Source organism: Heteronotia binoei, chromosome 10 (assembly GCF_032191835.1).
Source record: "Heteronotia binoei isolate CCM8104 ecotype False Entrance Well chromosome 10, APGP_CSIRO_Hbin_v1, whole genome shotgun sequence".
NCBI classification, from domain to species: domain Eukaryota; kingdom Metazoa; phylum Chordata; class Lepidosauria; order Squamata; family Gekkonidae; genus Heteronotia; species Heteronotia binoei.
In genome coordinates, this window is record NC_083232.1 from 70,679,834 (window position 1) to 70,703,685 (window position 23,852).

The 23,852-nt window shown below is 39.9% G+C and overlaps 1 protein-coding gene across 1 annotated transcript in view; it reads left to right on the forward strand.

Annotated features, from left to right (window-relative positions):
• Nucleotides 1-23,852, forward strand: part of NEK11 (NIMA related kinase 11) — a 146,642-nt gene that overhangs the window by 81,138 nt on the left and 41,652 nt on the right. Inside the window, exons 10-12 of the mRNA XM_060248876.1 lie at nucleotides 3,625-3,744; nucleotides 6,312-6,405; nucleotides 8,992-9,130. Coding sequence (XP_060104859.1) covers nucleotides 3,625-3,744; nucleotides 6,312-6,405; nucleotides 8,992-9,130 — 353 coding nt within the window. The remainder of the gene's footprint in view (nucleotides 1-3,624; nucleotides 3,745-6,311; nucleotides 6,406-8,991; nucleotides 9,131-23,852) is intronic.

Consider the following 23,852-nt stretch of genomic DNA (forward strand, 5'->3'; position numbering starts at 1 on the left):
AATACTAAACCCTTAACCTGGTCCCTCAATCAATCAGCTAATAATAATCCCTTAAGCTAGTTAAGTTCTCAACCCTCTTTTACGCCAATTCATACTCCTACTCAAATAGCCAGTAAATCAATTTCCTAATAGCTAATTAATAATAATTAATAATTAAACCACATTTAATTCTCCCAGATTAATACATCTCCCAATTTCATTCATCCCACATCAATCAACCACTAATAAAATAAGGTTCCATTAAATTTAGCAGCTAAAACATAAATAGATAATTATTTAATAGCACATTAACAGCAATAGGCAATAGTGTAAAATAGAAATAGGAATAAAGTGCATTATAGTTAAAGTTCTACAGTATATGCTTGTGGGCGTGCAGTCTTGGCAGGAGCACACACCACCACTCCAAGTCAAGCCCCATCCAAGCCAACCCCATCCAAGCTGGGAAGCAAGCGGGGCAGTTACAGGATCAAGGATGATTCCTCGTCAGCTGAAGGGGGGGGGAAGGGGGATTGAAAGCCCCTCCCAACCACCGCAAGCTCTTCACCATCAGAGTCCAAGGCGCGCCAAGCTGTGGCTCAGCCATGCTGGGGGGGGCAAGCCAGGGTGGCTACAGGGTTGAAGATGATACCTCATCACCAGAAGAGGGGGGGAGGGGGGATTGAAAGCCCCTCCCAACCACCGTGAGTGCTCCACCGTCACGTTGCCTCCACCACTCGCCGTTCCACACCTCCTCGCTCGACTCCCTGCCGCTCACAGCTCCATTCCTCCCCATTCGGCTCCCCACTCGGGTCGGCGCCTCCTGCCCATTGCCCGGCAGCCACTCACTCCAGTCCGAGGCTCGTCTCTGCTCTGCCGGGCCAGCTGAAGCAGTCGTAGGTGTTTCTTTCTATTTTCCCTCTGTGTCTCAATGATGGTAGTCTCTGCACAGTCACAGCAGGCTGCCCACTATAGCACCCACTTCACTCCTTTTCCAGAGCAGAGCGGAGCAGAACTGCAGGGTGTGGCGGCAAAGTTCTTAATCGGCAGGAGCCTAACAACAACGCTCCATGCTGGTCGGTACCATGTTCTTCTATCATAGACTTCTCTCTCTCCCCCCTCCCAAACATTAAAATGATTTCTCTAACTTTTTCTTGTGTCACCCTTGCTGTGAGATGGACCATACCCAACAATAATACAGACAAGATCTTATTTCTCTTCTCAGTAGGATTATAAGCCCATGGTTGGCGACTGATGGGAGACCTCTTCAGCATTGCGCAGACACTGTGACGTCACTTCTGGCGTAACCCGGAAGTGACTTCATGGTGTCCACATGAAGCTCTAACATTCATCCAGAACTCTATGATTTAAGGTCATGGTGGAAATTACATCATGGCATCATTATAATGTTAATTACTCCCCCCATTTTCCCCAGCATTTTTCCTGAGCACTGCAGGCAAAGGGTGGAAGGGCTGCCTAGTCCTCAAATGGTGGGTCTTTCAAGGTTCTAAATGGATTCTGGTGGGTAGCTGTGTTGGTCTGAAGCAGCAGAACAAAGTTTGAGTCCAGTGGCACCTTTAAGACCAACAAAGTTTTATTCAAGGTGTAAGCTTTCATGTGCAAGCACACTTTTTGAAATACAGTCAAACAGAATTTCATCATCCATTACATGTAGGAAGAGAGAGGGTAGGTTAGTTGCCAGGATGGGCCAATTAGAGTCATGGCATAGACAGAAACAAGATTAGAAATCACCAGTCTATACATATAGATAGAGGGTGAGATTCTGAAGGTTCTAAACAATTATCTTGGTATCCTTCATGACAAATGAAAAAACTCAGCTTGAGTTATGACTTTGGATATGTAACCAGGGAAAGAGGACCTCAAACAGTATTTATTGTACTGTCCATTCTTTTCTGAATTTTCAGATTTTGTTAAAGCTTGTTTCCTGCATGAGCCTATAAATAAATATGTTTCCTGTAGAGCATCTTTATTTGCAGCTGAAGCATGTATATTCAGTATAAATTTGTCCATTCTGCTGTAATGGTGATCATCTGATTTGACTGTTATGCTTTAAACTAGTGGATAGTTTTTCCTTCCTCTTTCCATTCTTGTGTAAATGGCATATATGAATATTTTATTTGTACTTTGTAATGTGTGATTATGAGTCGTTTTGTATTGCAATGGCATATGGTTATAAACAATACATTTAAGCTTGAACTTAACAAATACTATAAAATGTAGACAAATAATATTTGGTTCCTGTGTCTTTCTGCAAGCATAATCTCTCATTTTAATACCACAAAGAGATCTTTCTAGGTAAGTGCAAAACTGTGTGAAGCTTTTATTTCTGGCAGAACTTGAAAGTTTGCCTTTATGTTTTCCTGCATGGAAAGAAACAGTTTAGAAACCTTCACTGGTATAATCCTTGGAAAATGCAATATTTTACTTCAGTTGGAATAAATATTTCAAATTCTTAGGTTTAACTAGAATAATAGTAATTAATACCAAATAAGATTGTTTATAGGTTTTGTTGTGACTGTAAAATGTTGCCAACCATTGCCCTGAAAAGGTTTATCAATCAGAATAGCTTTTAACTCTGGCACAAGGAAAATGCACTTCGGAAATAGAACTGCAACAAGTGTCCCATCAATTACACTGATCAAAACTAGGCATTGGTGGGATGGGATTTCTCTCTAAAATCTTAACAATATGCAAACTGTGTTATCTTTTTCCAGTCCCATTCATCATCATTATTTCCCCTGGCTACTGACTATTTGGATAGTTAAAAAAATTAAAAAGGATGGCTTTTCAGCATAAAGGTTATCAGTTAAAATAAGTGACATCTAGCAACCTTAATTGTAATGTTGTCTCATTAACAGGATATTTACAAATGCTTTTATTATGCTTGAAACCAATTAATAATAAGGCTTTTATTATGCTTGAAAGCAATTAATAAATTACTGCAGTCTGAACTTCATAGTCTATGACTGAAAGCTATAATCTTTTTTCATGGTACAGATGATAATGAGGTTAGATGAGATAATGTGGTCATCAATATGCTTTTTCATTTCTGATGTTATTATTAAAACACCAAAGGCGTCCCTTTGTTCTTTTTTCTAGGAAAAATTAATATGACTCATGTCAAATAAAGTGAGCTCAAAGGTCTAAGTTTACATAATTTAATTATAGGAGAAGTAGGGTATTGAGAGATTAATGTAATTAGAGGGCTGTGTTATGTTAATGTTCCATTCATGTTAAGTTCAGCTTTCCAAGCACTGAGATTCCCAATACTCTATTGATGACAAACTACCCTTCTAAAGCCCATAAACTTCATTCTATTCAGAATAATTACATTAATAATAACTATGAATTTAAGTCAAAATAAGAACTTTTAAACCTCTTCTTTCTGACACCTATAAATCTAGCAATATCCATAATAGAGACTATTGAAAATAATCTGAATTTGCAGGCTATGGTTTGGATCCAAAAAGTTTAGGTTTATGTAAGATTCTTGGGCTCACAGTATGAACTTCACAGTTCTTTGGGGCCTGCCTTTCAATACTGAATTGTTACGAGCAAACATAAGTCAGGATGATTGTACTTTGTTCCAAAAGTTGTTCCAGCTGCAACACTTCCCATTATTTTTAGGCAGAAAAAGGTACATCTACAAACTCTGAGGGCCATATCTGAAGTCCAGAAAATGACACCGCGTGAAAGAATGAGGCTGCGAAAGTTGAACATAGCTGATGAGAAAGCAAATAAATTGAAGTAAGATGTGGGACGTTATATTACTATTATTATATTCTTCTGGGTCTAGTCTACTGATCTTAGATATCACATCTTCCCCTCCTAAAAATAGTCAGTAGCTCAAGAGGCTGAAATGCTTCCCTTACAGGAACAAGCCCGTGCAGTTTCCCTGTTGCTACTGCAGTTGCCAATACAGGTCTTCCACAGGAAATTTTTCCCTTCCCTTAATGGTGACCTTAATGGTGCACCACGGGAATTGAAAAAAAGAAGAAAAACCTAATATGTAGGAGCATTTGGTTTCCTGTATGTAGCTCTACACACCATTGGGCAATACTTTATCTTAGAGCTGCCAGCTCGTGGTTGGGAAATCCCTGGAGATTTTGCAAGTTGAGCCTGAGGAGGGTGGGGTTTGGGAGACATTCCAATGCCTTCAGTCTTCTTTCCAAAGCAGCCATTTTCTTCATGTGAACTGATCTCTGTCACCAGGAGATTAGTTATAATAGCCGGAAATCTCCAACTACCACTGGAGAGTGGCAACCATATTTATTGTGGCATGGCTTATAAAGAAATTTGGAAAATTAATAAATGCCATTTGGATTTTATGAACATTTTAAATACTGATTAATATTTAATATTGATAAAGATTTTGTGATTAGTTTTAGCTTTTGCGGGAAATTGCCCTTGATGTTTCTGCATACTTGTCTTCATTTTTCAACTTACTTGGTTATCTGGTTTGTTTTGGGTTGAAATTCTCAATCCCTCTTTTTTGTTTGTTTCCTTCACCACTGCTGGGATTTTCATTTTTTGAAAGAAATTGGTAGCTCACAATAATTATATAAAGATAACACTGTAGCAGTGTATGTAACAGGTGCTCATTTTTTAAAGCAACTCTCTAGCCCCTTTCACTGTGCCTTTCCCCTTATTTCTTTGCAATAAAAATGGCTGGAGACTTTTTCTAAAAATGAAAGTTGGAAATTCATCCTTGTCACTGTTTTTTGAAGTGAGAACAAAGGTTTGGTTTAGTTTATTTATTCACTGCCTTTCAACTAAAAAGTTCCCAAGACAGTTTACAACAAAATAAAATGCAGCAAATATTAATAAAAAGCCCTCAAAATGCAATTAAATGTGATTGAATACAGTAAAGATCAATGGAAGTTGATTTCCCAGTAGTGCCATACAATTTTTATTGATCTAATTCTAAGGGCTTCTGGAAAAGGAAGCCCTTCCAACTTATCTGGAAGACTTCAAGAGAAGTAGGTATTTTCATTCTCATGAGGGAGGGAATTTCAAATTTGGCAGGCAACAGCCAGGAAAACTATCCCTTGTCCAAACCACTGCTAAGGCTGGTTTCCTAAGAAAGGTGTGGGGTTTTTTTAACCTTAGAGACTTCCTTTTTGTGTTTTCCTTGTTTAATTCTTTAAAATAAATTGATGACTCAGGAAAAAGCAGTATAGATTTATTTCTCATGCTTTGTTCCTGCTCCAGGGACTCAAAACAATTTAGAAAATGAAATGCAAAAAACCAAAATGTATTTTCAAAAAGACATACAACCCCCATACAACCTCAAAGTAAGTGGCTGGTATTTCTTCTGCAGTCTGAACACAAAGAAGTAGCTGTAGTCAGGGTCAGTGCTGGGGCTTTTGCTGCTCCAGTCCTGACTTTTGCCCCCTGCCCTGACTTCCAGTTGAGGGGGGAGGCATGTGGCAGTGGGTGTGCTTGGAGCCTGGGTCCAAGCGTGCCCGCTGCCACAGTGCACCGCCCGCACCAACTCTGCTCAGGCTTCCCACATCACAGGAAGCCTGATCAGGGTTGGGGGAGCACTATGATGCTTGCATACTACACACCTTGCAAGGAGTGCAGTACACCTGATTGGGGGCAGGGAGAGCTACAATACTTGCGTACCACACTCCGTGCAAGGAGCATGCTATACAAGCGCTGGCCCTGGCTCTGCTCAGGGGAGAGAGGGGCGCCTGAGGCGGCTGCCTACCCCACCTACTCCCATGCACCAACTCTGGCTGTAGTGTATATTTTAAAACAGTCAATTTGGCATGTCTCATAAGAAGGGAAACAGGAAAAATAGTCCTCATATTAAAAACAAACCATAAAAGCCACATGAAACCTAAATAGAATAACCAGTTAAAACTAGCAAACAGTAAAAACGCATTAAAAGTCATCTGGTAAGATTTTTGTGGAATGAAAACCTCTTTAATCTTGAAGGCCTTGAAACAGTGGTGCAAACCTTACCATCTCAGGGTGGGAACTCCATTAGTGGAGAGTGGGGGGCTGCTGAAAAGGCTGTCCATGGGTTCCCCCGCCCCCCGAACTTGAGATATGGCAGGTTCCCGCTTCCATCCATCAAGTCTCAATGCCATTGATCTCAAGGCAGTCATGCAGTAGAGATTTAAAATGCCCCTGAAATGGCAGTATGATAAGATGGTATGGCTGAAAATTCAAGGTAAGAGTATGAAGAAGGTAGCATTTATTTCTCACACCAGAACTTGTCATTGCTGGAATGACAGATACTAAAGTCACTTGCAATTTCTTTCTCCAGTTACCATTTGTAATGCAATGGTCTGTAATCTTTTCAGGCAGCTGGCTGAAGAAAAATACCAAGAAAATCTCAAACGAATGCAGGAGCTCAGATCCCGGAACTTTCACCAAGTGAATATAGATGTTCTTCATGTAAGGATGGATACTGTTCTTTGCTTTTCTAAAACTCAGTCAGTTTACTTATGATATTTCTTATTTTTAATAGCCTTTCTTGGATTGAGGATCTCTGAGCCCCCCCCCCCCCCCACAATTACAAAACAGTCAGTATTCCAATCAGGTTGGAGTGGACTAGATCAACTGGAAATCAGCTGTAACCCCCCCCCCCCAAAAAAAAAAATTAAAGCATTTCAAACAGGTGATTCAGTCAAGTTATACACTACAGAAGGCTTGCATTTCCCTACTTTTTTTTTCTTTTTGCAATCAAGTCACAGCTTACTTATGCTGACCCTGTAGGGTTATCAAGGCAAGAAATGTTTGGAGGTGGTTTGCTGTTGCCTGCCTCCATGTCACAACCCTGGATTTCCTTGGTGGATTCACATCCCAATACTGTCTACAGCTGACCCTACTTCGTTTCTGAGATCTGACGTGGTCAGGCTAGCCTGGCCTATCCAGGCCAGTAGTTTTTACACTGAAAAACGTGCCTTGTACTGCAAGTACTACAGCCAGAAATAGGATCAAATCTCTTATAAATGTTTCCTGCTACATGCAAAAAGAATTTTATGTTTAGACTTTGTTTGGACAATATCACCCTTTGATACTGAAGTCAGTATATTGTAAGGGAGAAAGCTCTCCTCACTTCTCTTTGCTAAGAAGAACTTCAGGACTTACATTAACTAAGGCATGCCATGGTGAGGCAGGCTATCCTGAGGGTAATGATTTTGAAAACAAGGAATAAATAATCCTTGCACAACTAAAGGCATGAAAATCATGGGCAAGGAAGTTGGTCTTGAATAATATCCTTTCTATTCTGAAAATGAATAATTTGGAGCATCGCAAAAAGTCAGAGAGTAACTCTTCCATTAGTAAGTAACCTGCTGGTCTTTGACCATAATAAATGGAATAGAACTGAACTGCACACTAGTAAGCAACCATATGAAGAAGAAGAAGAAGATATTGGATTTATATCCCGCCCTCCACTCCAAAGAGTCTCAGAGCGGCTCACAATCTCCTTTACCTTCCTCCCCCACAACAGACACCCTGTGAGGTGGGTGGGGCTGGAGAGGGCTCTCACAGCAGCTGCCCTTTCAAGGACAACCTCTGCCAGAGCTATGGCTGACCCAAGGCCATTTCAGCAGGTGCAAGTGGAGGAGTGGGGAATCAAACCCGGTTCTCCCAGATAAGAGTCCGCACACTTAACCACTACACCAAACTGGCTCATATGCATGAGGCTTGATTTCAAAGGATGAAAAGTCATAAGAACATAAGAGACGCCGTGTTGGATCAGGCCAATGGCCCATCCAGTCCAACACTCTGTGTCACACAGTGGCCCCAAAAAATTATATATATATATCCTGTGGGCAACTTGAATGTACTTATGTCCTGAACAGCTTTTTAACACTGTTGTCATAATTGCATTTTCATTTGTTCTCATTGATCCTATAAATATGTTTATGGCTGAAAATCTATTGTTGGATATATATTTAAGAACCCAGTCCCAAAGCTATAGAATAATGAGAATATCCAAGCCAAGATCCATTCCAGGTTGTTGCTTTTCTTTTCTAAAACCCAGTCAGTTTACTTCTGATATTTCTTATTTTTAATAGCCTTTCTTAGACAGATGATAGCCTTTCAAGACACAAACACATATGAGTTGCCCACAGGACTTTTTCATCCTTTGAAATCAAGCCTTGTGCATATGGTTGCTTACTAGTGTGTCGTTCAGTTCTGTCTGTCTAAGAAAGGCTATTAAAGAATTTGTGAGACACAGCCAAATATACCACATTTAGTGTTGCTTGCTTTTCTTTTTTGATAACAAGATCATCTGAATGTCCTAAATAAGCTGTATTCCAAGCACACTGAGCCTTAATGAGTCACTAAAAGCTATCAGTTCAATTATATCCCTCTTAACTGATTACAGAGATGATGGTGGTGGTTTTCATTAAGTCAATCCATGTTCTTGCCAAAGGCACTGGTTGATTTGCCCCTATGCATGTTTAAGCTTAGAACAAAGTTTGAGTCCATTGGCACCTTGAAGACCAGTAAAGTTTAATTCCGAGTGTGAGTTTTTGTGTGTATGCACACCATCAGATACTATGCACATGAAATCTTATACCCAGAATTAAACTTCATTGGCCTTCAAGGTGTCACTGAACGCAAACTTTGTTCTGTTGCTTCAGACCAGTACAGCTACCCACCTGAGTGTAAGCTAAGTTTAATGAGGGTTTTGAAATAAAAATAATTCTTTTTGAAACCATTCTTAGAAAATTCCTACTGGTGACCAGTGTTCCCTCTAAGCTGAGTTAGTGTGAGCTAGCTCACAGATTTTTACCCTCCAGGCTCCAGCTCACAGATTTTTGTTTTAGCTCAGGAAGAATGACCCCAAAACACACTAATTTATGCAGTAGCTCACAACTTTGATGCCAGTAGCTCACAAAGTAGAATTATTGCTCACAACTTTGCAGTTTAGAGGGAACATTGCTGGTGACCCAGGCAGAATGTCTGATGCATTGTTATCATATTGTGGACTACTAAAAGCTTGTCTTTATTACTTCAAATAAGGAATCTGATCAACAGATTGCAGAGCATCTGATTACATCTCAGCCAGTCACTTCATTGGACTACTTGTCTATAGGATGTAATAAACAAACAGACAGTGAAACATCAGGCAGACTCTGCATGTCTGATCCTGTGGAGCATGGTAAGAATTTTGTACAATTAGAAAAATAGCATCTCATGCATCTTTAGAAGGCAGAATAATCAAGAGAAAGAAAGGAGCAATTTCTCCCCCTTCCCTTTCTTCATTACACCAACCTGATCAATGCAACATGCAAAGTCTCTGAGCCCCAGCAAAATACTTGCCTTGGATCAGATATGGCTTGGGTGAGGGGAATCCCCAGAATCCTTGTGCCTGCTGATCACAAGTTCTATTCTGAAGGCATTTGTTTCTATAGTACATCTGTCAGGAAACTTTAAAAAATCAGATTTTGCAAAGTTAAAATCAGATTGAATGGGAGAGCTCCTGTACCAATATTGGAAATCAAATCTTTGACTTGATACTTGTGATTGGCCCCCATCTGCCATGCAGTTGAAGAAGAGGTACTGTAGTGACCCACACATAGGAGTCCTGCATCCTGTAATGATTGGATAGTAATTGGATGCAGAAGTGATGTACTCTCAGAGTCTCTTTTAACTGCCTCATCACCAAGAGGTGATCCAGAAATTCCATCTAAAGCCAGGTTTCTTCTATTCTTTTACCTTGATAATTTGATTGAAAGTTGAGATGTGATCAATAGAGAACTTCCCTTTATTTTGAACAAAAACCCATTTGGTCCAAATCAAGAAAATGGAAGCAAATTCTAAACATGCATGAAACTTTGCGTAGCTTATCCCAGTTCTTGTTCCTGCTAATGAACCAGGAGGAGGTTGTGAGCTGGGTGATCCTTTATAAAACAGTGAGAATGCAAAACTTACAAATTTAAATGGCTCACCTGCGCAACATGTTCTCTTAATTAGGGGTATGCTGTAGTATCCTCATTAGTGGGCCATCTTTATTATATATTTATGTGCTTAGTATGTACCATTTATTTTAAGTATTCCAAGTGATTTACAATATAACAAGCAAGCAAAAGCCCACCAGAAACCTGGCATATTAAAATACTGACACAGCTAAACACCTTTAAACCAAGTGAGGAAAAAGGAAAAAGCCCACCTAAATTAATGCAGACTACACTTGTGCGGTGACTCTTATACACAGCTCATTCCACCATAGAAAAGCATTAGATCTGATGAAGCTACCTTCAGTTCATGCCTGCTATGGTCTCTGAACAAAATCAGCACTTAAAAAAAAAGACTGAGTGAGGTTTTAGGGATTAGGGTGGCTAATTTAGATTCATATTGTTCCATTTCCATTGACTGCATCTCTTTTCGGTTGACGATTGTCATATTTGTCTTAGTTTGTTTTGAAATTATTAATGTGATTTTAACGTTGAGTTTATTGAATGGCTTAGCAATGCTTTTTTGCTATAAGCTGCCTTGAACTGGTGAAATTTAACTGAATAAACAGAATAAATCCCTTTATTTTGATGCTGTGATACTTGATCCATGTAAGGAACTGTTAGCCTTCAGCTCCTGCAAAAACCAGGTGTCTGTGTCCTAAGAGGCTAAGCAGCTGCTTCTGAGAAAGTAGTGGCATAGTTACAAGGATAAATGAATAGCTAAAATGCTTCCCCATCAGAACAGGAAAGTGCTTTGACTTTGGAATATGCACTGATAGCACTGCTCTGTTTCTCACTGGTGGCACAAAGACTAATGGAGTGCTGGATAGCCATGAGTGATTAAGAAATTAAGATATTTGAATATATTAGCCATGAGCTGTGGGATTAGGGTTGCCAACTTCCAGGTGGGGCTTGGAATTCTCTTGGAATTACAACCAGGGATAGGCACTAACTGCGGCCTCACAAATCTTCACAAGCCTTTCTGGTTACCAAGCCAGTTAATTTTGTGAGGTTCATGACTCGATGAACTTGCCACTTGAACTTCACTCATGCATGGCACACCTTGCAAAAGCCATTTAAAGGAAATGTCCCTTTAAATGGCTTTTGCAAGGTGTGCTGCCGGAGCCTCAGCTGGGGCTCTGCTGGGCAGCCGGGTTCGAACTGGAAATGCCCTACAAAGCCCACAAAAGAGCTGATCCTACAGGGAGAACTCTCCCTGCAGGGTTGGCTGAGGCTCTGCTGGGCATCCTGGTTCAAACTGAACTATCCAGCAGAGCCCACAAGACATTTCTGCAATCCCTTTGAAGTGGGGGTAGTGAAAGGGATCACTGAAATGGATTGGACCTATTTCAACCTAATAGCTGACAGGTGCACCAGCCCCACTGTAAGATGGAAATGGATGCAAGCCATTTCAGTGATCCTTCTCATTCCCCCCACTTCTCACCACAAGTTTCACAGACCTCCAAAAAACCATGTGGAGGGTTGTGGATAGCGATGGGCATGAACCTCGGTTCACGAACCGCAACCTTTTTTTAATGATGAATTTAGGGTTTTGGGGAGGTTTGTGCCCAGCCCTAACTACAACATATAACTGGACAGCAGAAGTCAGTTCCTCTGCAGCAGATGGCAGCATCAGAAAGTGAATTCCCTGAGCTCCTTCCCTTCCTCAGAATCCTTCCACAGGCACCACCCCCAAGTCTTCAGGAATTCCCCAAGCCAGAGTTGGCAAGCCCATGTGGAATCACCATGCAGAACACCACTCAGGACATTAGCAGGATTGCTGAAGCAAATGTAGACTAAAATGCTTCATCAAACTACTTTCAGTGGTCATATGATAAACTCTGTACAGGGTTGGACTAACATCTTGTATGCCTGGATTCAAATCTCTTCCCATTCTTGAAACTCACTGGGTGACCTTGAGCCAGTTACTCACAAAATAACTTTCCTCTTGGGTTACTAGCCTCAGGATAGGGCCTGGAGTTTTCCTGAAATTCCTAGTGATCTTCAAACTACAGAAATCAGTTTCCCTAAAGGAAATGGCAGCTTCAGACAGTGCAGAATCCTGGAATCATGTTCATTTGCAGCCAGGAGTCAGACATTGCAGTAAGAAATAAAAATCACTGACAACCTTACCTGAAGTAAATAGAAATCTTAACTTCAGAAAGTAGCAGCCACTCATGCACACAGAAGTCCATGTCCTCTTGATCCAGGGATGGACTGGCCATCCTCAGGAATAGTCCTGGAATTCAGGGTCTCCTTTTTGGACATATGTTATGGGGTGGCAGTTTGGTACCTTGTTGGAGCATCTCATTGACTCCACTAAAAAAGGCAAATGCTATTTTGGGCTGAATCAACAGAATTACAGTGTCCAGATCAAGTGATGTGATGGTATCGCTTTACTCTGCTCTGGTAAGACTTCACCTGGAGTATTGTGTTCAGTTTTGGGCACCACATTTTAAGAAGGATATAGACAAGCTGGAACAGGTCCAGAGGAGGGCGACAAAGATGGTGAGGGGTCTGGAGACCAAGTCCTTTGAGGAAAGGTTGAAGGAGCTGGGGATGTTTAGCCTGGAGAGGAGGTGGCTGAGAGGTGATATGATCACCATCTTCAAATACTTGAAGGGCTGTCATATAGAGGATGGTGTGGAATTGTTTTCTGTGGCCTCGGAAGGTAGGTCCCGAACCAATTAAATCAAAAGAGTTTCTGGCTCAACATTAGGAAGAACTTCCTGACTGTTAGATCGATTCCTCAGTGGAATAGGCTTCCTCTGGAGGTGGTGGGCTCTCCTTCCTTGGAAGTTTTTAAACAGAGGCTAGATGGCCATCTGACAGCAATGAAGATCCTGTGAATTTAGGGGGAGGTGTTTGTGAGTTTCCTGCATTGTGCAGGGGGTTGGACTAGATGACCCTAGAAGTCCCTTCAAACTCTATGATTCTATGACTATTCATAAATAAAGCAAATATTACAAAAATGACTTCGGACTCCAGTGCTCCCAAGAGAACTACTACCAAGGGAACTATACCTGGGCTACCCTGGAACATCTTACTGCTTGAAGAAGTCCTGAATACATGCAAATACTAATAGATACAAACTATTAAATGGTAAATGGGTTAGGAGGCTTTAAAACATACTGGAGTCAGTGTTTTGAAACAGATTTTGTGTGACATTTTAAGTCTAGCCTCATCAACTTGTTTTTTCACAGTATCAGGGGAGAAAAATCTGTGTGGGAGGAAACCACAGTCTCTCAAAAATATGACCAGGCAAGAGAGACAAAATTTGAAAGCCAGGGACGCAAAGGAAAATCAGAATGGAACTTGTGAGTGGGTAGAATGTCAGGGCAGGAGCTTGCAAGAGTCAAATAAAAACAGCAGGCATACAGCAGGAGGGGACCGATTGCGCTTTCAAATCTATTTTTATCAAATTATAATGTATTAGAGCTAACAGGTTTCCAGTATTGCTCTTATCTTCTTTTAACTCTGTATTTGAAAGCTCTGCTGTATGCTTTGGAGACCTTCACATAGATGTCTTAAAATTCCTTGTTCAGGCATTCAAATGTCAAGGTGATCCATGCTTAAGAACATAAGAACATAAGAGAAGCCATGTTGGATCAGGCCAACGGCCCATCAAGTCCAACACTCTGTGTCACACAGTGGCAAAAAATGTTATATACACACATACACTGTGGCTAATAGCCACTGGTGGACCTGTGCTCCATACACTGTGGCTAATAGCCACTGATGGACCTGTGCTCCATATGCTTCATACACAGAGAATGAATGAGCAATTCAGAGTACTAATATTCTGGTTTCTCACATTGTATTCCAATCCAGTATCTTTATTGTTCTTACTCTCAATATGAACACACCAAGCTACTATTTTTATTGCTCTCACTCTTAGCGAGAGCGCACCAAAGTAACTGCGCAATCCTATTTCAAATTATACCCGTTTAAAGTCATTGGTTTTAATGATCTTTAAAGGTGTAACTCTGCTTAGGATCCCAATGTGAATTAGGCAGCTAGTATCAAATATCTGACCTGAAATTATAATTTTGCACTTGTTTTTCCTTCCTTCTGAAAAACACACAGCTGTCTGCTAAGGAAACTAACAATGGGGAGGGGGTGTCTGTGGTAGAATACTTGGTTTTCTTGCGGAAAAACCCAGGCTCATTCTTGAGAGTTAAAAAAGGGTCAAGTAGCAGGTGATGCAAGAGGCATTGCCTGAAACCCTGGAGAGCTGCTGCCAGTCTGAGTAGATCACACTCACCTTTGGCGGACAGATGATCCGATACAGCTGCCTGTGTTCAGCGACATAACTATAGTATAGGTTTTGTAGAAATGCAGGAGAATTATATAAATATTTGAACAAATAAAAATGAAGCAGACCTGAAACTGGAGCCAGGTTTCACAAACCTTATGCCCCCCTCAAGTATCTCCTCCAGGAAAAAAAAAATGAGGAGAGAAATGTGCAACGGGGTACCGAACTGTTCATAGGGCAAAGGAAAGAATGCCTCAACCCATTGTAGACCAAACCAATACTTCTTGTCTTCCCGGTACAGTGCGGCAGAAAATGAAACTCCAGTGCATGACAACAAGACACCTCCCCAATCTAGTCAAGGATAATCAGTACATGAAGTAGGTTTCCACATGCCTATCAATTATTGACTCTGGAACTGCAACTTAACTCAGATATGTATCCTGGCACATATGTAAATCCAACAGTAGGCATTAAGGAAGGCTTAACTCTCTCACGATATTTCCATGAACTCAGCTTGCTTTCCAGAACTGTTTACTCCAGTAAAGGAGACATAAATGCAACCTGTATGTTTGGTGTAGTGGTTATGGGCATGAACTCTTATCTGGGAGAACCGGGCTTGGTTCCCCACTCCTCCACTTGCAGCTGCTGGAATGGCCTTGGGTCAGCCATAGCTCTGGTAGGAGTTGTCCTTGAAAGGGCAGCTGCTGTAAGAGCTCTCTCAGCCCCACCTACTTCACAGGGTGTCTGTTGTGTGTGTGTGGGGGGGAAAGGTAAAGGAGATTGTGACCGCTATGAGACTCTGAGATTCAGAGTATAGGGTGGGATATAAATCCAATATCATCATCTTCTTCTTCTCCTCCTCCTTTTCCTTCTTCCTCCTCTTCCTCCTCCAGTTCTCTCTGTGCCTTTGTCCCAGACGTTGCTGAAGCATCTCAAGGCTCCTATTTGCAAAAAAAAAAAGAAAGTGCAAAATCTTTCCCCATCTTTAGCTGGCTCAGCCCTCAGTCTGAAATGAGCTTTAATGTTGGGGAAGTTTTGATTACAGTGAAGCACATCAGTCTACGGTGGCTAGCCATTTCAGAGTATTATACTTAATAGGTTGTTAAGGTAAAATGGTGATGCCTGGCATTAACTCTAACGTTCATCCTACCCAAGCACTACAATATTAATTCTTGCTTGTAATCTCAACCAGTTTTTAAAATCTTATCTGTTGTGTCAACTATGGTTTATTGTTGATGAGTTTTTATATTGTAAGCTGCCCTGAGCCTACTTGTGGGATAGGGCGGGGCATAAATTAAATAAATAAATAAAATGGTTGAGGAGCAAATTAAAACTGAATCTAGAATACCCAATAGAAATTACAACCATTAGCATTATTTTGTGATCTGGGGATGGATGGTATGCTGGTAGAAATGCCCGGTTCTGATGGCCTTCAGCCTGCCTCTGTCACCCACTGTTGCTACCTTGGGGTGCTGTAGGATCCATTGCTGTAATTGGGAAATACTGCCAGAGTGGTCAGGAGCTTGTTTTCATTCAGCTGTTGTCAAGGGAGACAGGAGCAGAAAGCAGCCACATAGGAGGTTAAAACTCAAGAACATCTTTACATTCCAGGACCCTCAAAATCGTATGATGAGATTAAGTCTCGTTGTTTGTCCCCAGAACTTATTAAATAGAGCTACAGCTGAATGACCAGGGCTGGGAGGGGTTTATCTAATTTTTACAATATATAATTTTCTTATCAAATGAACTTTGATTCTGCCAAAGTTATCAAATGTTGGATTTGTCACACATTTGTTGAAAAGGCTTACCATTCTGTTTCAAATTCAGTGGCAATCCAAGGATCTCCCCTGAAAGAACCTGTTTTCTGTTTTCCCTAAGTGTGACTCCCTCATTTTCGAATGGAGTTAATGAAAAAGGTGATTGTGGTAGCCTTCATGGACAATGCCTTATAAAGCAGAGGCAGCAGACAATCCCTCCTGCCCCCTCACACTGATATTGAAGAAAGAATTAGTTATAGCTGAAGATTAATATATGCTAATACAAATCTGAATAGTCACAAACATGAGAGCAAGTTTATATTAGCTGTGGATGATTTCATCTCTTCCTCCATCATCCGGATGAGTTATGGAGATTTATTCTGTTCACGTAAGAATGGAGAGAACTGCTGAACAATCCGAGGCCCCTGAGACCGAAACTGAGGCAAAGCATGACTGCAGAACCCAACTGTTCCACTATCTATTGCTAAGCAAGAGCGCTTTGTGACTGCCAGCTCACCTTGACGTGCTGTCATTTCTTTTCTGTTCACTTCAGTAGCTTTTGAATGCTTACTTTATACAAAGCCAGCATCCTAGCTCAGGAAAGAGTTCAAAAATCACTTTTAAAAAGAGGCAGGTGAGCTTTTAGTTTATGGGAAGAATCTCAAATTCTGTCACAAATATATTGATAATGACTTCAAGATAATAAAGTGGTTAAGTTAAATTGTGAAGCAAAAACAGATGACTGATTTCTTTCCACAGTGGCTGCCGTGATCAAGGAATGTCCCATTTTTGTGTGGGTGAAGGAAACCTAGATGGACTTAATTACTGAACATCCAAAGCAGGGTTCTGCCTAACATCTTGTTTGTTCTCTAAGGGCAAGCAGTTTGGTAAGAGTAGAACACTGAGATCCAAGCCCCCACATGCTTTTACTGTCTCCCCACTGAAGATAGATTCAAGTGGGCGGCTGTGTTGGTCTGAAGCAGTAGGTCAAAGTTTGAGTCCAGTGGCACCTTTAAGACCAACAAAGTTTTATTCAAGGTGTAAGCTTCTGTATGCATGCACGCTTCTTCAGATACATTGAAATGGAAGTTACCAGGACTTTGTAACTGAACTCTTAAGAGTTACCTTCCAAATTGCAAAAAAACCTTAGTTTCCAACAGCAGGTAAATTGCTGGTCTCAATGGCTATATCAGCATTCAAAATGATGCCTAGGGTGGGCACTCCCTCTGATTGTGGTCTGCAATACATTTTGTAGGATTCACTAAATGGTGACATTGTAAAGGCAGACATAACCCTGCTTCAGAACAAAATTTGAGTTCAGTGGTACCTTTAAGACCAATAAAGTTTATTCAAGATATAAGATACAGTGACTGTATCTGAAGAAGTGTGTGTGCACAGGAAAGCTTATATCTTGAATAAAACTTTGCCCGTCTTAAAGGTGTCACTGGACTTGAAATTTGTTCTACCCACTTGAATCTATAGCCCTGTGTGGAAAGCATGAATCAACATTTCAATGGCTGGATGAGCCCATGACATTATCGAATCTAGTGACATCGTCTCCAAACCTGTGGGATATCTAAGCAGATAGTTCCTTTCCTGAAGAAGCCTTTGTGGTACATGAAGAATAAAGCATCATCCCCCTAAAATGATTTGAATCCTTCACTTGGGCAGTTCTCACAACACTGCATGCTACGCATTTGTATTGCAGTCTCCATCAGTGAAATCAGCATTTTTCAGGGAAGAGAGAGCAGTACTCTAATCACACAACTGCAATAATGGGATGAAGAGAAATTCATGATGGAGCCTTTGTGATTTTCCAGAGGGCTGATCCATAACACAGTCCCTTCAAGGAAGGAGGAGGTGATGTAATGCCATGCCATACACCTTGATGTATGACATCTGTGTCCCCTGGCAGGATCTTATATTCTCTTGCAGAGTCTCATGATTGGCTGCAGAGTTAGCTACAATCCTGGCTTCTGTAGTAGATAGGGGGAGCGGAATGAAGAAAGTGGAGCAGTCAGTTGTACTGCCCATTGGCTTTAATGGGAATGTTTAACTCACATCATCTTGTTTGCATTTGCAGTGTTGTGTTTTAGCACAGCGTGGGTACAAGCAAGCACAGGATTCCTGCTAAATTCAGTTCTCTGCTCACCATTTCTACATTCTACCCATTTTGTTTCCTCCCATGTTTGTGGGGTCTGCCAGCATAGCAATTCACTGGCAAAAGTGTTGCAGTCCAGTGGTATAAGGGATTTAGGACTGGGCCTATCCAAATGAGCAGGTATAATTAACATAGGATAGCTTTGTTACAATTTTGTACAGTTTCAGGACTGATACAGTTCCATTAACATCAGTAGGTCTAGGGTTGGCTCTTACTAACTTTACAATTGGTGACCACTGAAAAGGCTATGCTGGGAATAATTGGATCTGTGCAAACAAATGCCATGCCAGGGGCTGCATTTGGTGGGGGGTGGGGAACTGGAAGAGGTCAAGCAGAAAAGCTGATAGGACCTGACCCCACATCTGTATCTTCGACAGAGCAAATCTAGCTCTGCATTTTACACAGAGTGGGAAATGAAATGGAGGATATTACTATTAAACTCATTATGTGTAATACTCAGAAGTATATCAGAGTTTTAGAAAACATTCCATAAAATTTAATTTTTGGACTCATCAAACTGTATCTGTCTAATAATTTCTGTTTTCAACAAATTACTTATGGAAATGACAAACTGGATTTTGTGATGAAAGTTTAAAATCATGCGCTCTTATATTTTGCTTGGCATGTTGGTTTGTATTCACAACAATTTCATAGTTGAACAGACATAGTGAACAAGAAAAAGACAATTAAAATATGTTTATGAATCTACATATTGAAGTCCAAATAGGCTATCTAAATTTAAACAGAAATATGAAAATCTTAACTACTAGGAATCTGTGATCAAAAGGTCATGTTACATAATAGGATTCCTAGTCGGAGAGCAAATACTTTTTTGTGTATTCCATAAATGCATATGACTAACTGAATGTTTAAAACTTTTTCAATCAGTTGTGATGGGCACCATGAAATAGATAGAAGATAAAAACTGCTTTCTTAGACCTACTGTACTTCTTAGATAGTTGACACTTTACTTGAATTTTAACTTTTAACATTTGCTTTATGTTATAGTGCATTTTTAACATGTAATATAAGCAGAGATCTATTTGCATGTCCCCTTTTAATGTAAGACTACCCACTATAGAATTCTATCCCCCCCCACCCCACCACTCTGCTTATTACTTTGATCCCTGCTAAAGAAGACCAGTCATTGGACTAGGCACTGGGTATGGGGAAATGTATGGGGGAAAAGTCCTTTCACGACTCATCTTTTGTTCCTGCAATAAGTCCTCCATAAACCATACAGCGTCTATAAAGTCAGGCTCCTAGAAGCACGCTCGGCAATGCTGTAGAACTTAGAAAATATATATTTCCAATTAATTACCCAAATGACCATTATAAGATTAACATTTACTTTTCCAGAATCTTAATGGCTTGTCTCTGACCTTTGAAGCAAAACACTTGACAACATATATTCTATAATCTCTATAAGACCTCACAGCTGGGGAATCATTTTAAAGTATCAAAGTAAAACTAGTTTCAAAGGTATTCATGTGTCATCTTCCTGTGTGATCCTTGTGAACAGTGAGTGAGGCATCCTAGAAGATGACTGGGCTTTCCCCTGCTACTTTATTCATTTTTCTACATTTTTAAAGCCCTTCTTTATATTTAAGATGTCACAGTTGCTCCTTTTCCTGGGGAATATCTGCCTATAAAGACATGAACAGTTGTTTTCCACTTGAAATTCATAGTTACTGTCCTACATTGGGTATGGGGAAATATCCTGGAAATTCTTTAATGCCTGAAGTATCATCTTGACTTGCCCATGTTGATAGGGTTTGCCCATGAGTTTGTAGAGGCTTTTATAAACCAACTTGCCTCCTCTTACCATTTTTTTGAAATTCCGCCAAGGTCTTGCCAGATCATTGCCTTTCATTCAATATCTCTTTTTCAACTTTTAAAAAGTTTTGTCTCTCACTTTTGTCAGTTGCTAAGCTTCATTCACTCCAGTTAAAATCTGTCCCACTTTGTTTTCTGTTCCTTTTTTACTCCATTGGTTATAATAATCAAAATTCAGTAGCTTAATAAATATGTTGCAATATGTTACATCTGACAACTCCCCCGTTTTCATTATAATACCAAAGTAGCTAGGTGCATCACAATAACTGCATATATTATTTTCAGATATTTCCATTGCAAATTGTAACACCTATAGATGTTTAATTATGAATTTCAACCAGAGAAAGTTTCATTTTGTAAGGAAATAGAGAGATATTTCTCTCCCTGTGAGTTTTATTCAGTCCTCAGGCAGACTAGTCTATCGAAGTAAATATATACTGAAATACATATTTGTGCATGCAATACCTGCGGTTTTATTAGTGTATTGATTACAGTAAATGGCTACGGTCTTGCCCAAACATAACATAAAGTCCACTAAGCATGAAAAACATCTACTTTGCAAAATGGGTATGAAAATACAGGATGGACTCCATTTCCTGGGACAATTGCTGTAGTCCTAAGAATATTTTCCAATGAGTAAGCCCCACTGAATAAAATTGGACTTACTCTGACCTGCTTAGGAGCAGTTGCTAAATACTATATGGTGGAACTACACATTCCATGCTAGTATTCTGGGATTATTATTTCTACCCATGATTTCTGTATTAGATTAAGTAAGAATTCATCCATAATGTGTAATAAGCAAGAAAACATCTTTTGGTTGGGTGATACTCTGGTTTGGTGACAATCTGGTTTGGTATGGTAGAATTAGTAGTCATATAAGCATGTCCCTATCTAAACCAGGGGTGTTGAACTCATTGGTTATGAGGGCTGGATCTGATATAAATAGGACTTTGTGGGGCCAGGCCGTGCCTGTCATAAAATGTAATGCCAGAAAGCAGAGATATAAACTTTACAAAAGACACAGGCAAACACAAAGATATTATTTTTAACTTAAAATACAAGCATGCTTAAAACTCTTGCAATATTTTGTTTAAAATGGAAAGGTGGGGGAATAGTGGGATTTGGCAATGCAATTTTAAAAATAAAACATCAAAAAAAGCACAAGGTTCACAACAAAAACTAAAATTATAAAATATTCTCAACCTGGGAAAACACAAAATGGTTGGGCATTGCAAGCTTCCCATGCCCCCCCCCCGGGTCTACTCAGATTGGCAATGGCTCTCCAGTGTAATATCCCCCTTTGGCTGTGGGTTCCCAGATTAGAGTACTCCCTAAGCGCCAGTTCTCAGGTCCATTTAGTAGAGACAAAGCTGGCTCAAAGCATCAGCCCTTTATTTGCAAATGACACAACTCTAGGAAGCATGAGCTTCAGCTGGCCATAGGAATCCTGGGAAGTAAAACTGAGTTCCACTTCAATGAAACACATTACAGCACAGACAAAGCTGCAAGGAAAATGTGGAATGGAAAATCCACTCTGTATTCTCCAGAGAATTTGGTGGCTGTTATTTTTGCAACTCACAATGAAATCCATGACTAGTCTCTATTGTTTGTATTTATGTATTTTGTCTCCTGTCCAGGCTATTAGTTTTACATTTATCACAATTTTTTATCTTACTTTGAATTGCTTCACAATTTTTATTCATTTAAATCTGAAAATTCCTTTTGTTGCTGGTACTGAATTTTTATAGCTCTGAAAAGAACAGTGTTTTAGAATTCTACCTCACAAATTTTGGTTCTTACAAGACCTTTTTTCATTTGAAGTTATAGCATGTGTTGTAGAAGAACATCTGTACCCTTCCTTGGATAAAACTACCCTCTCACTGTGCATCTTCTCTCTTAAGTCTTAAAAAACTAATACCTTGTTTTACCAGTGACCCAATTATTCTCAGTGTCGTGTTTCTCATAGCAATACCTTTTCAAGATCTAGGCAGAATTCCTGAAAATTTTGGTCTTCATTAGAAATCTAGACATTAATAATGTTCTGCATTCCTCAAATGTATATCTTCATTTGCTCTTTTAATGTCATTTATAGTTATGTTTCATCTATGAACTGTGCATATAAATCTTCCTATTTAGCTATTTGGTGAACCTCTTACCTGTGGAAAGAGGCATCTACATGCTTATCTATTTTATTTTATGCCTCTAGAGTATCTTGTTAGAGTTTGACCTTTTCTGAGTGTTTTGTTTAGAAAATCTTTTCTATATTTCATGTTCTTAACAGGGTAGGACTCCAGTTCTGCTTGATTTTGTGATTCAATCCAGTCTGCAAGTCAAGTTTAAATGCATGTTCATTATGATGGTTTTAAGAATTGCTGGTACGTCTGTTAAGAATTGTTTGTTTAAGAATTAATTATTATTTGCTTTTAGGATTTTGTTGTTAAAGTATGCTGAAACCATCTCTCATACCTATGTGAAACCCACAGAACAAATTTTGGATGAGCTGGCACAGAGAAAAATGGGGTTCAGTGGAACTTGATCACCCCACTGATTTCCAATGGTTTAAATTCTCTGATCCAGTTCTCTAATCATTTTGAGTCTGATCCCTCATATACATGTATGTTAAAGCTGGCATTGTTCTATTGAGGCCTCAGTTTTATTTTGTTTTTGAAGTTTTTTCTTATTTTTGACAATTTCATATGTTCCAAAGCTATAGCAAAAGTTTTTCTTCTCTTTTTGTGACCATTTTCAGAATCCAGGGGTAATTCCAACTCTGGTAATCTCTTTTTGGAGCTCCAATCTTGTGCACAATTTCATGTTTTCTTTTTTAAAATTCATATCTGTTGCAACCAAGTAAAAAGCCTCTCACGAATCTCTAGGTGCATGCTTTCTATATAGGTATACACTAGCCTGAATCATGAGAAGTGATGCATAGGTTTATATTGTGGATTTGTATTCTGCATAATGTATGGTGTATAACATTTGCCCTTTAACATTGGAAGGGTAGAGACCTTGTCAAACTGAAACTCCATGTGAGGAGGAGAAAGTCTCCAGTCCAAAACAAGTGTGGTAATTTATCTAATGTATGCAACAGGGTTGAGCTCAAGTTATGGCAATTTGTGGATAGCCAAGAAAAGCTTTAAAAGAAAAAAACCCCTATTATTGTTGTTTTGTTTGTTTGTTTCTCCAAGTATGTTTTTCAGGCTCTTCCATATCTACCCAGAGGTCCTGAAATTTGCATGGTCATGCCTCATTGATGTTGGAAGGAAGGCCTCCCCCAAAACCCCATCCAAACTGAGTTATGGAGAAAACTTATTTCCAGGAAAATTCCTCTGCCTAGCAAAAGGCTAGAGGCCCCAGCAAGATCACAATAAGCAGCCTCACTGCCACTTGCAAGTTGTACTTCCAAATAAAAATAATTCCTTTTGGCTGCAATAGAAACAGATTTCCCTGTGAAAAGATTGTCATGCATAAAGCACGCAAACTCTCCATGAACTCAGATTAAGGGAGCAGGGAAACCAGGAAATGGGTCTTATATTGTAATAATATGCCAGTATGGACTGCCTTTTTCTGGCACTGCTTTCACCTATGTTAATATGGCCAGTATGGACTGCCCATTTCTGGCCATGCTCTCACCTATGTCTGAATATGTGTATCTTGATCACCTAGGCTGCAATATGTTGCTTGCCATAAAGGCACATGAATTGATTCAGTTTATAACATGTCACTTACATATGTCCCTTATGTGTTTTAAAAAAATGAGATGAGTTTTTGTATTCTTGCATCATAACTAGTAATGTTTATTGATAAAGAATTGTCAATACCAAGACACATAGCTTTCCCTCATGCATGAAGAGCTTACTTTTTGGTAATTGACATTGCCATCCCCCTCTTGTCTCAACTGTGTTTTAACCTTG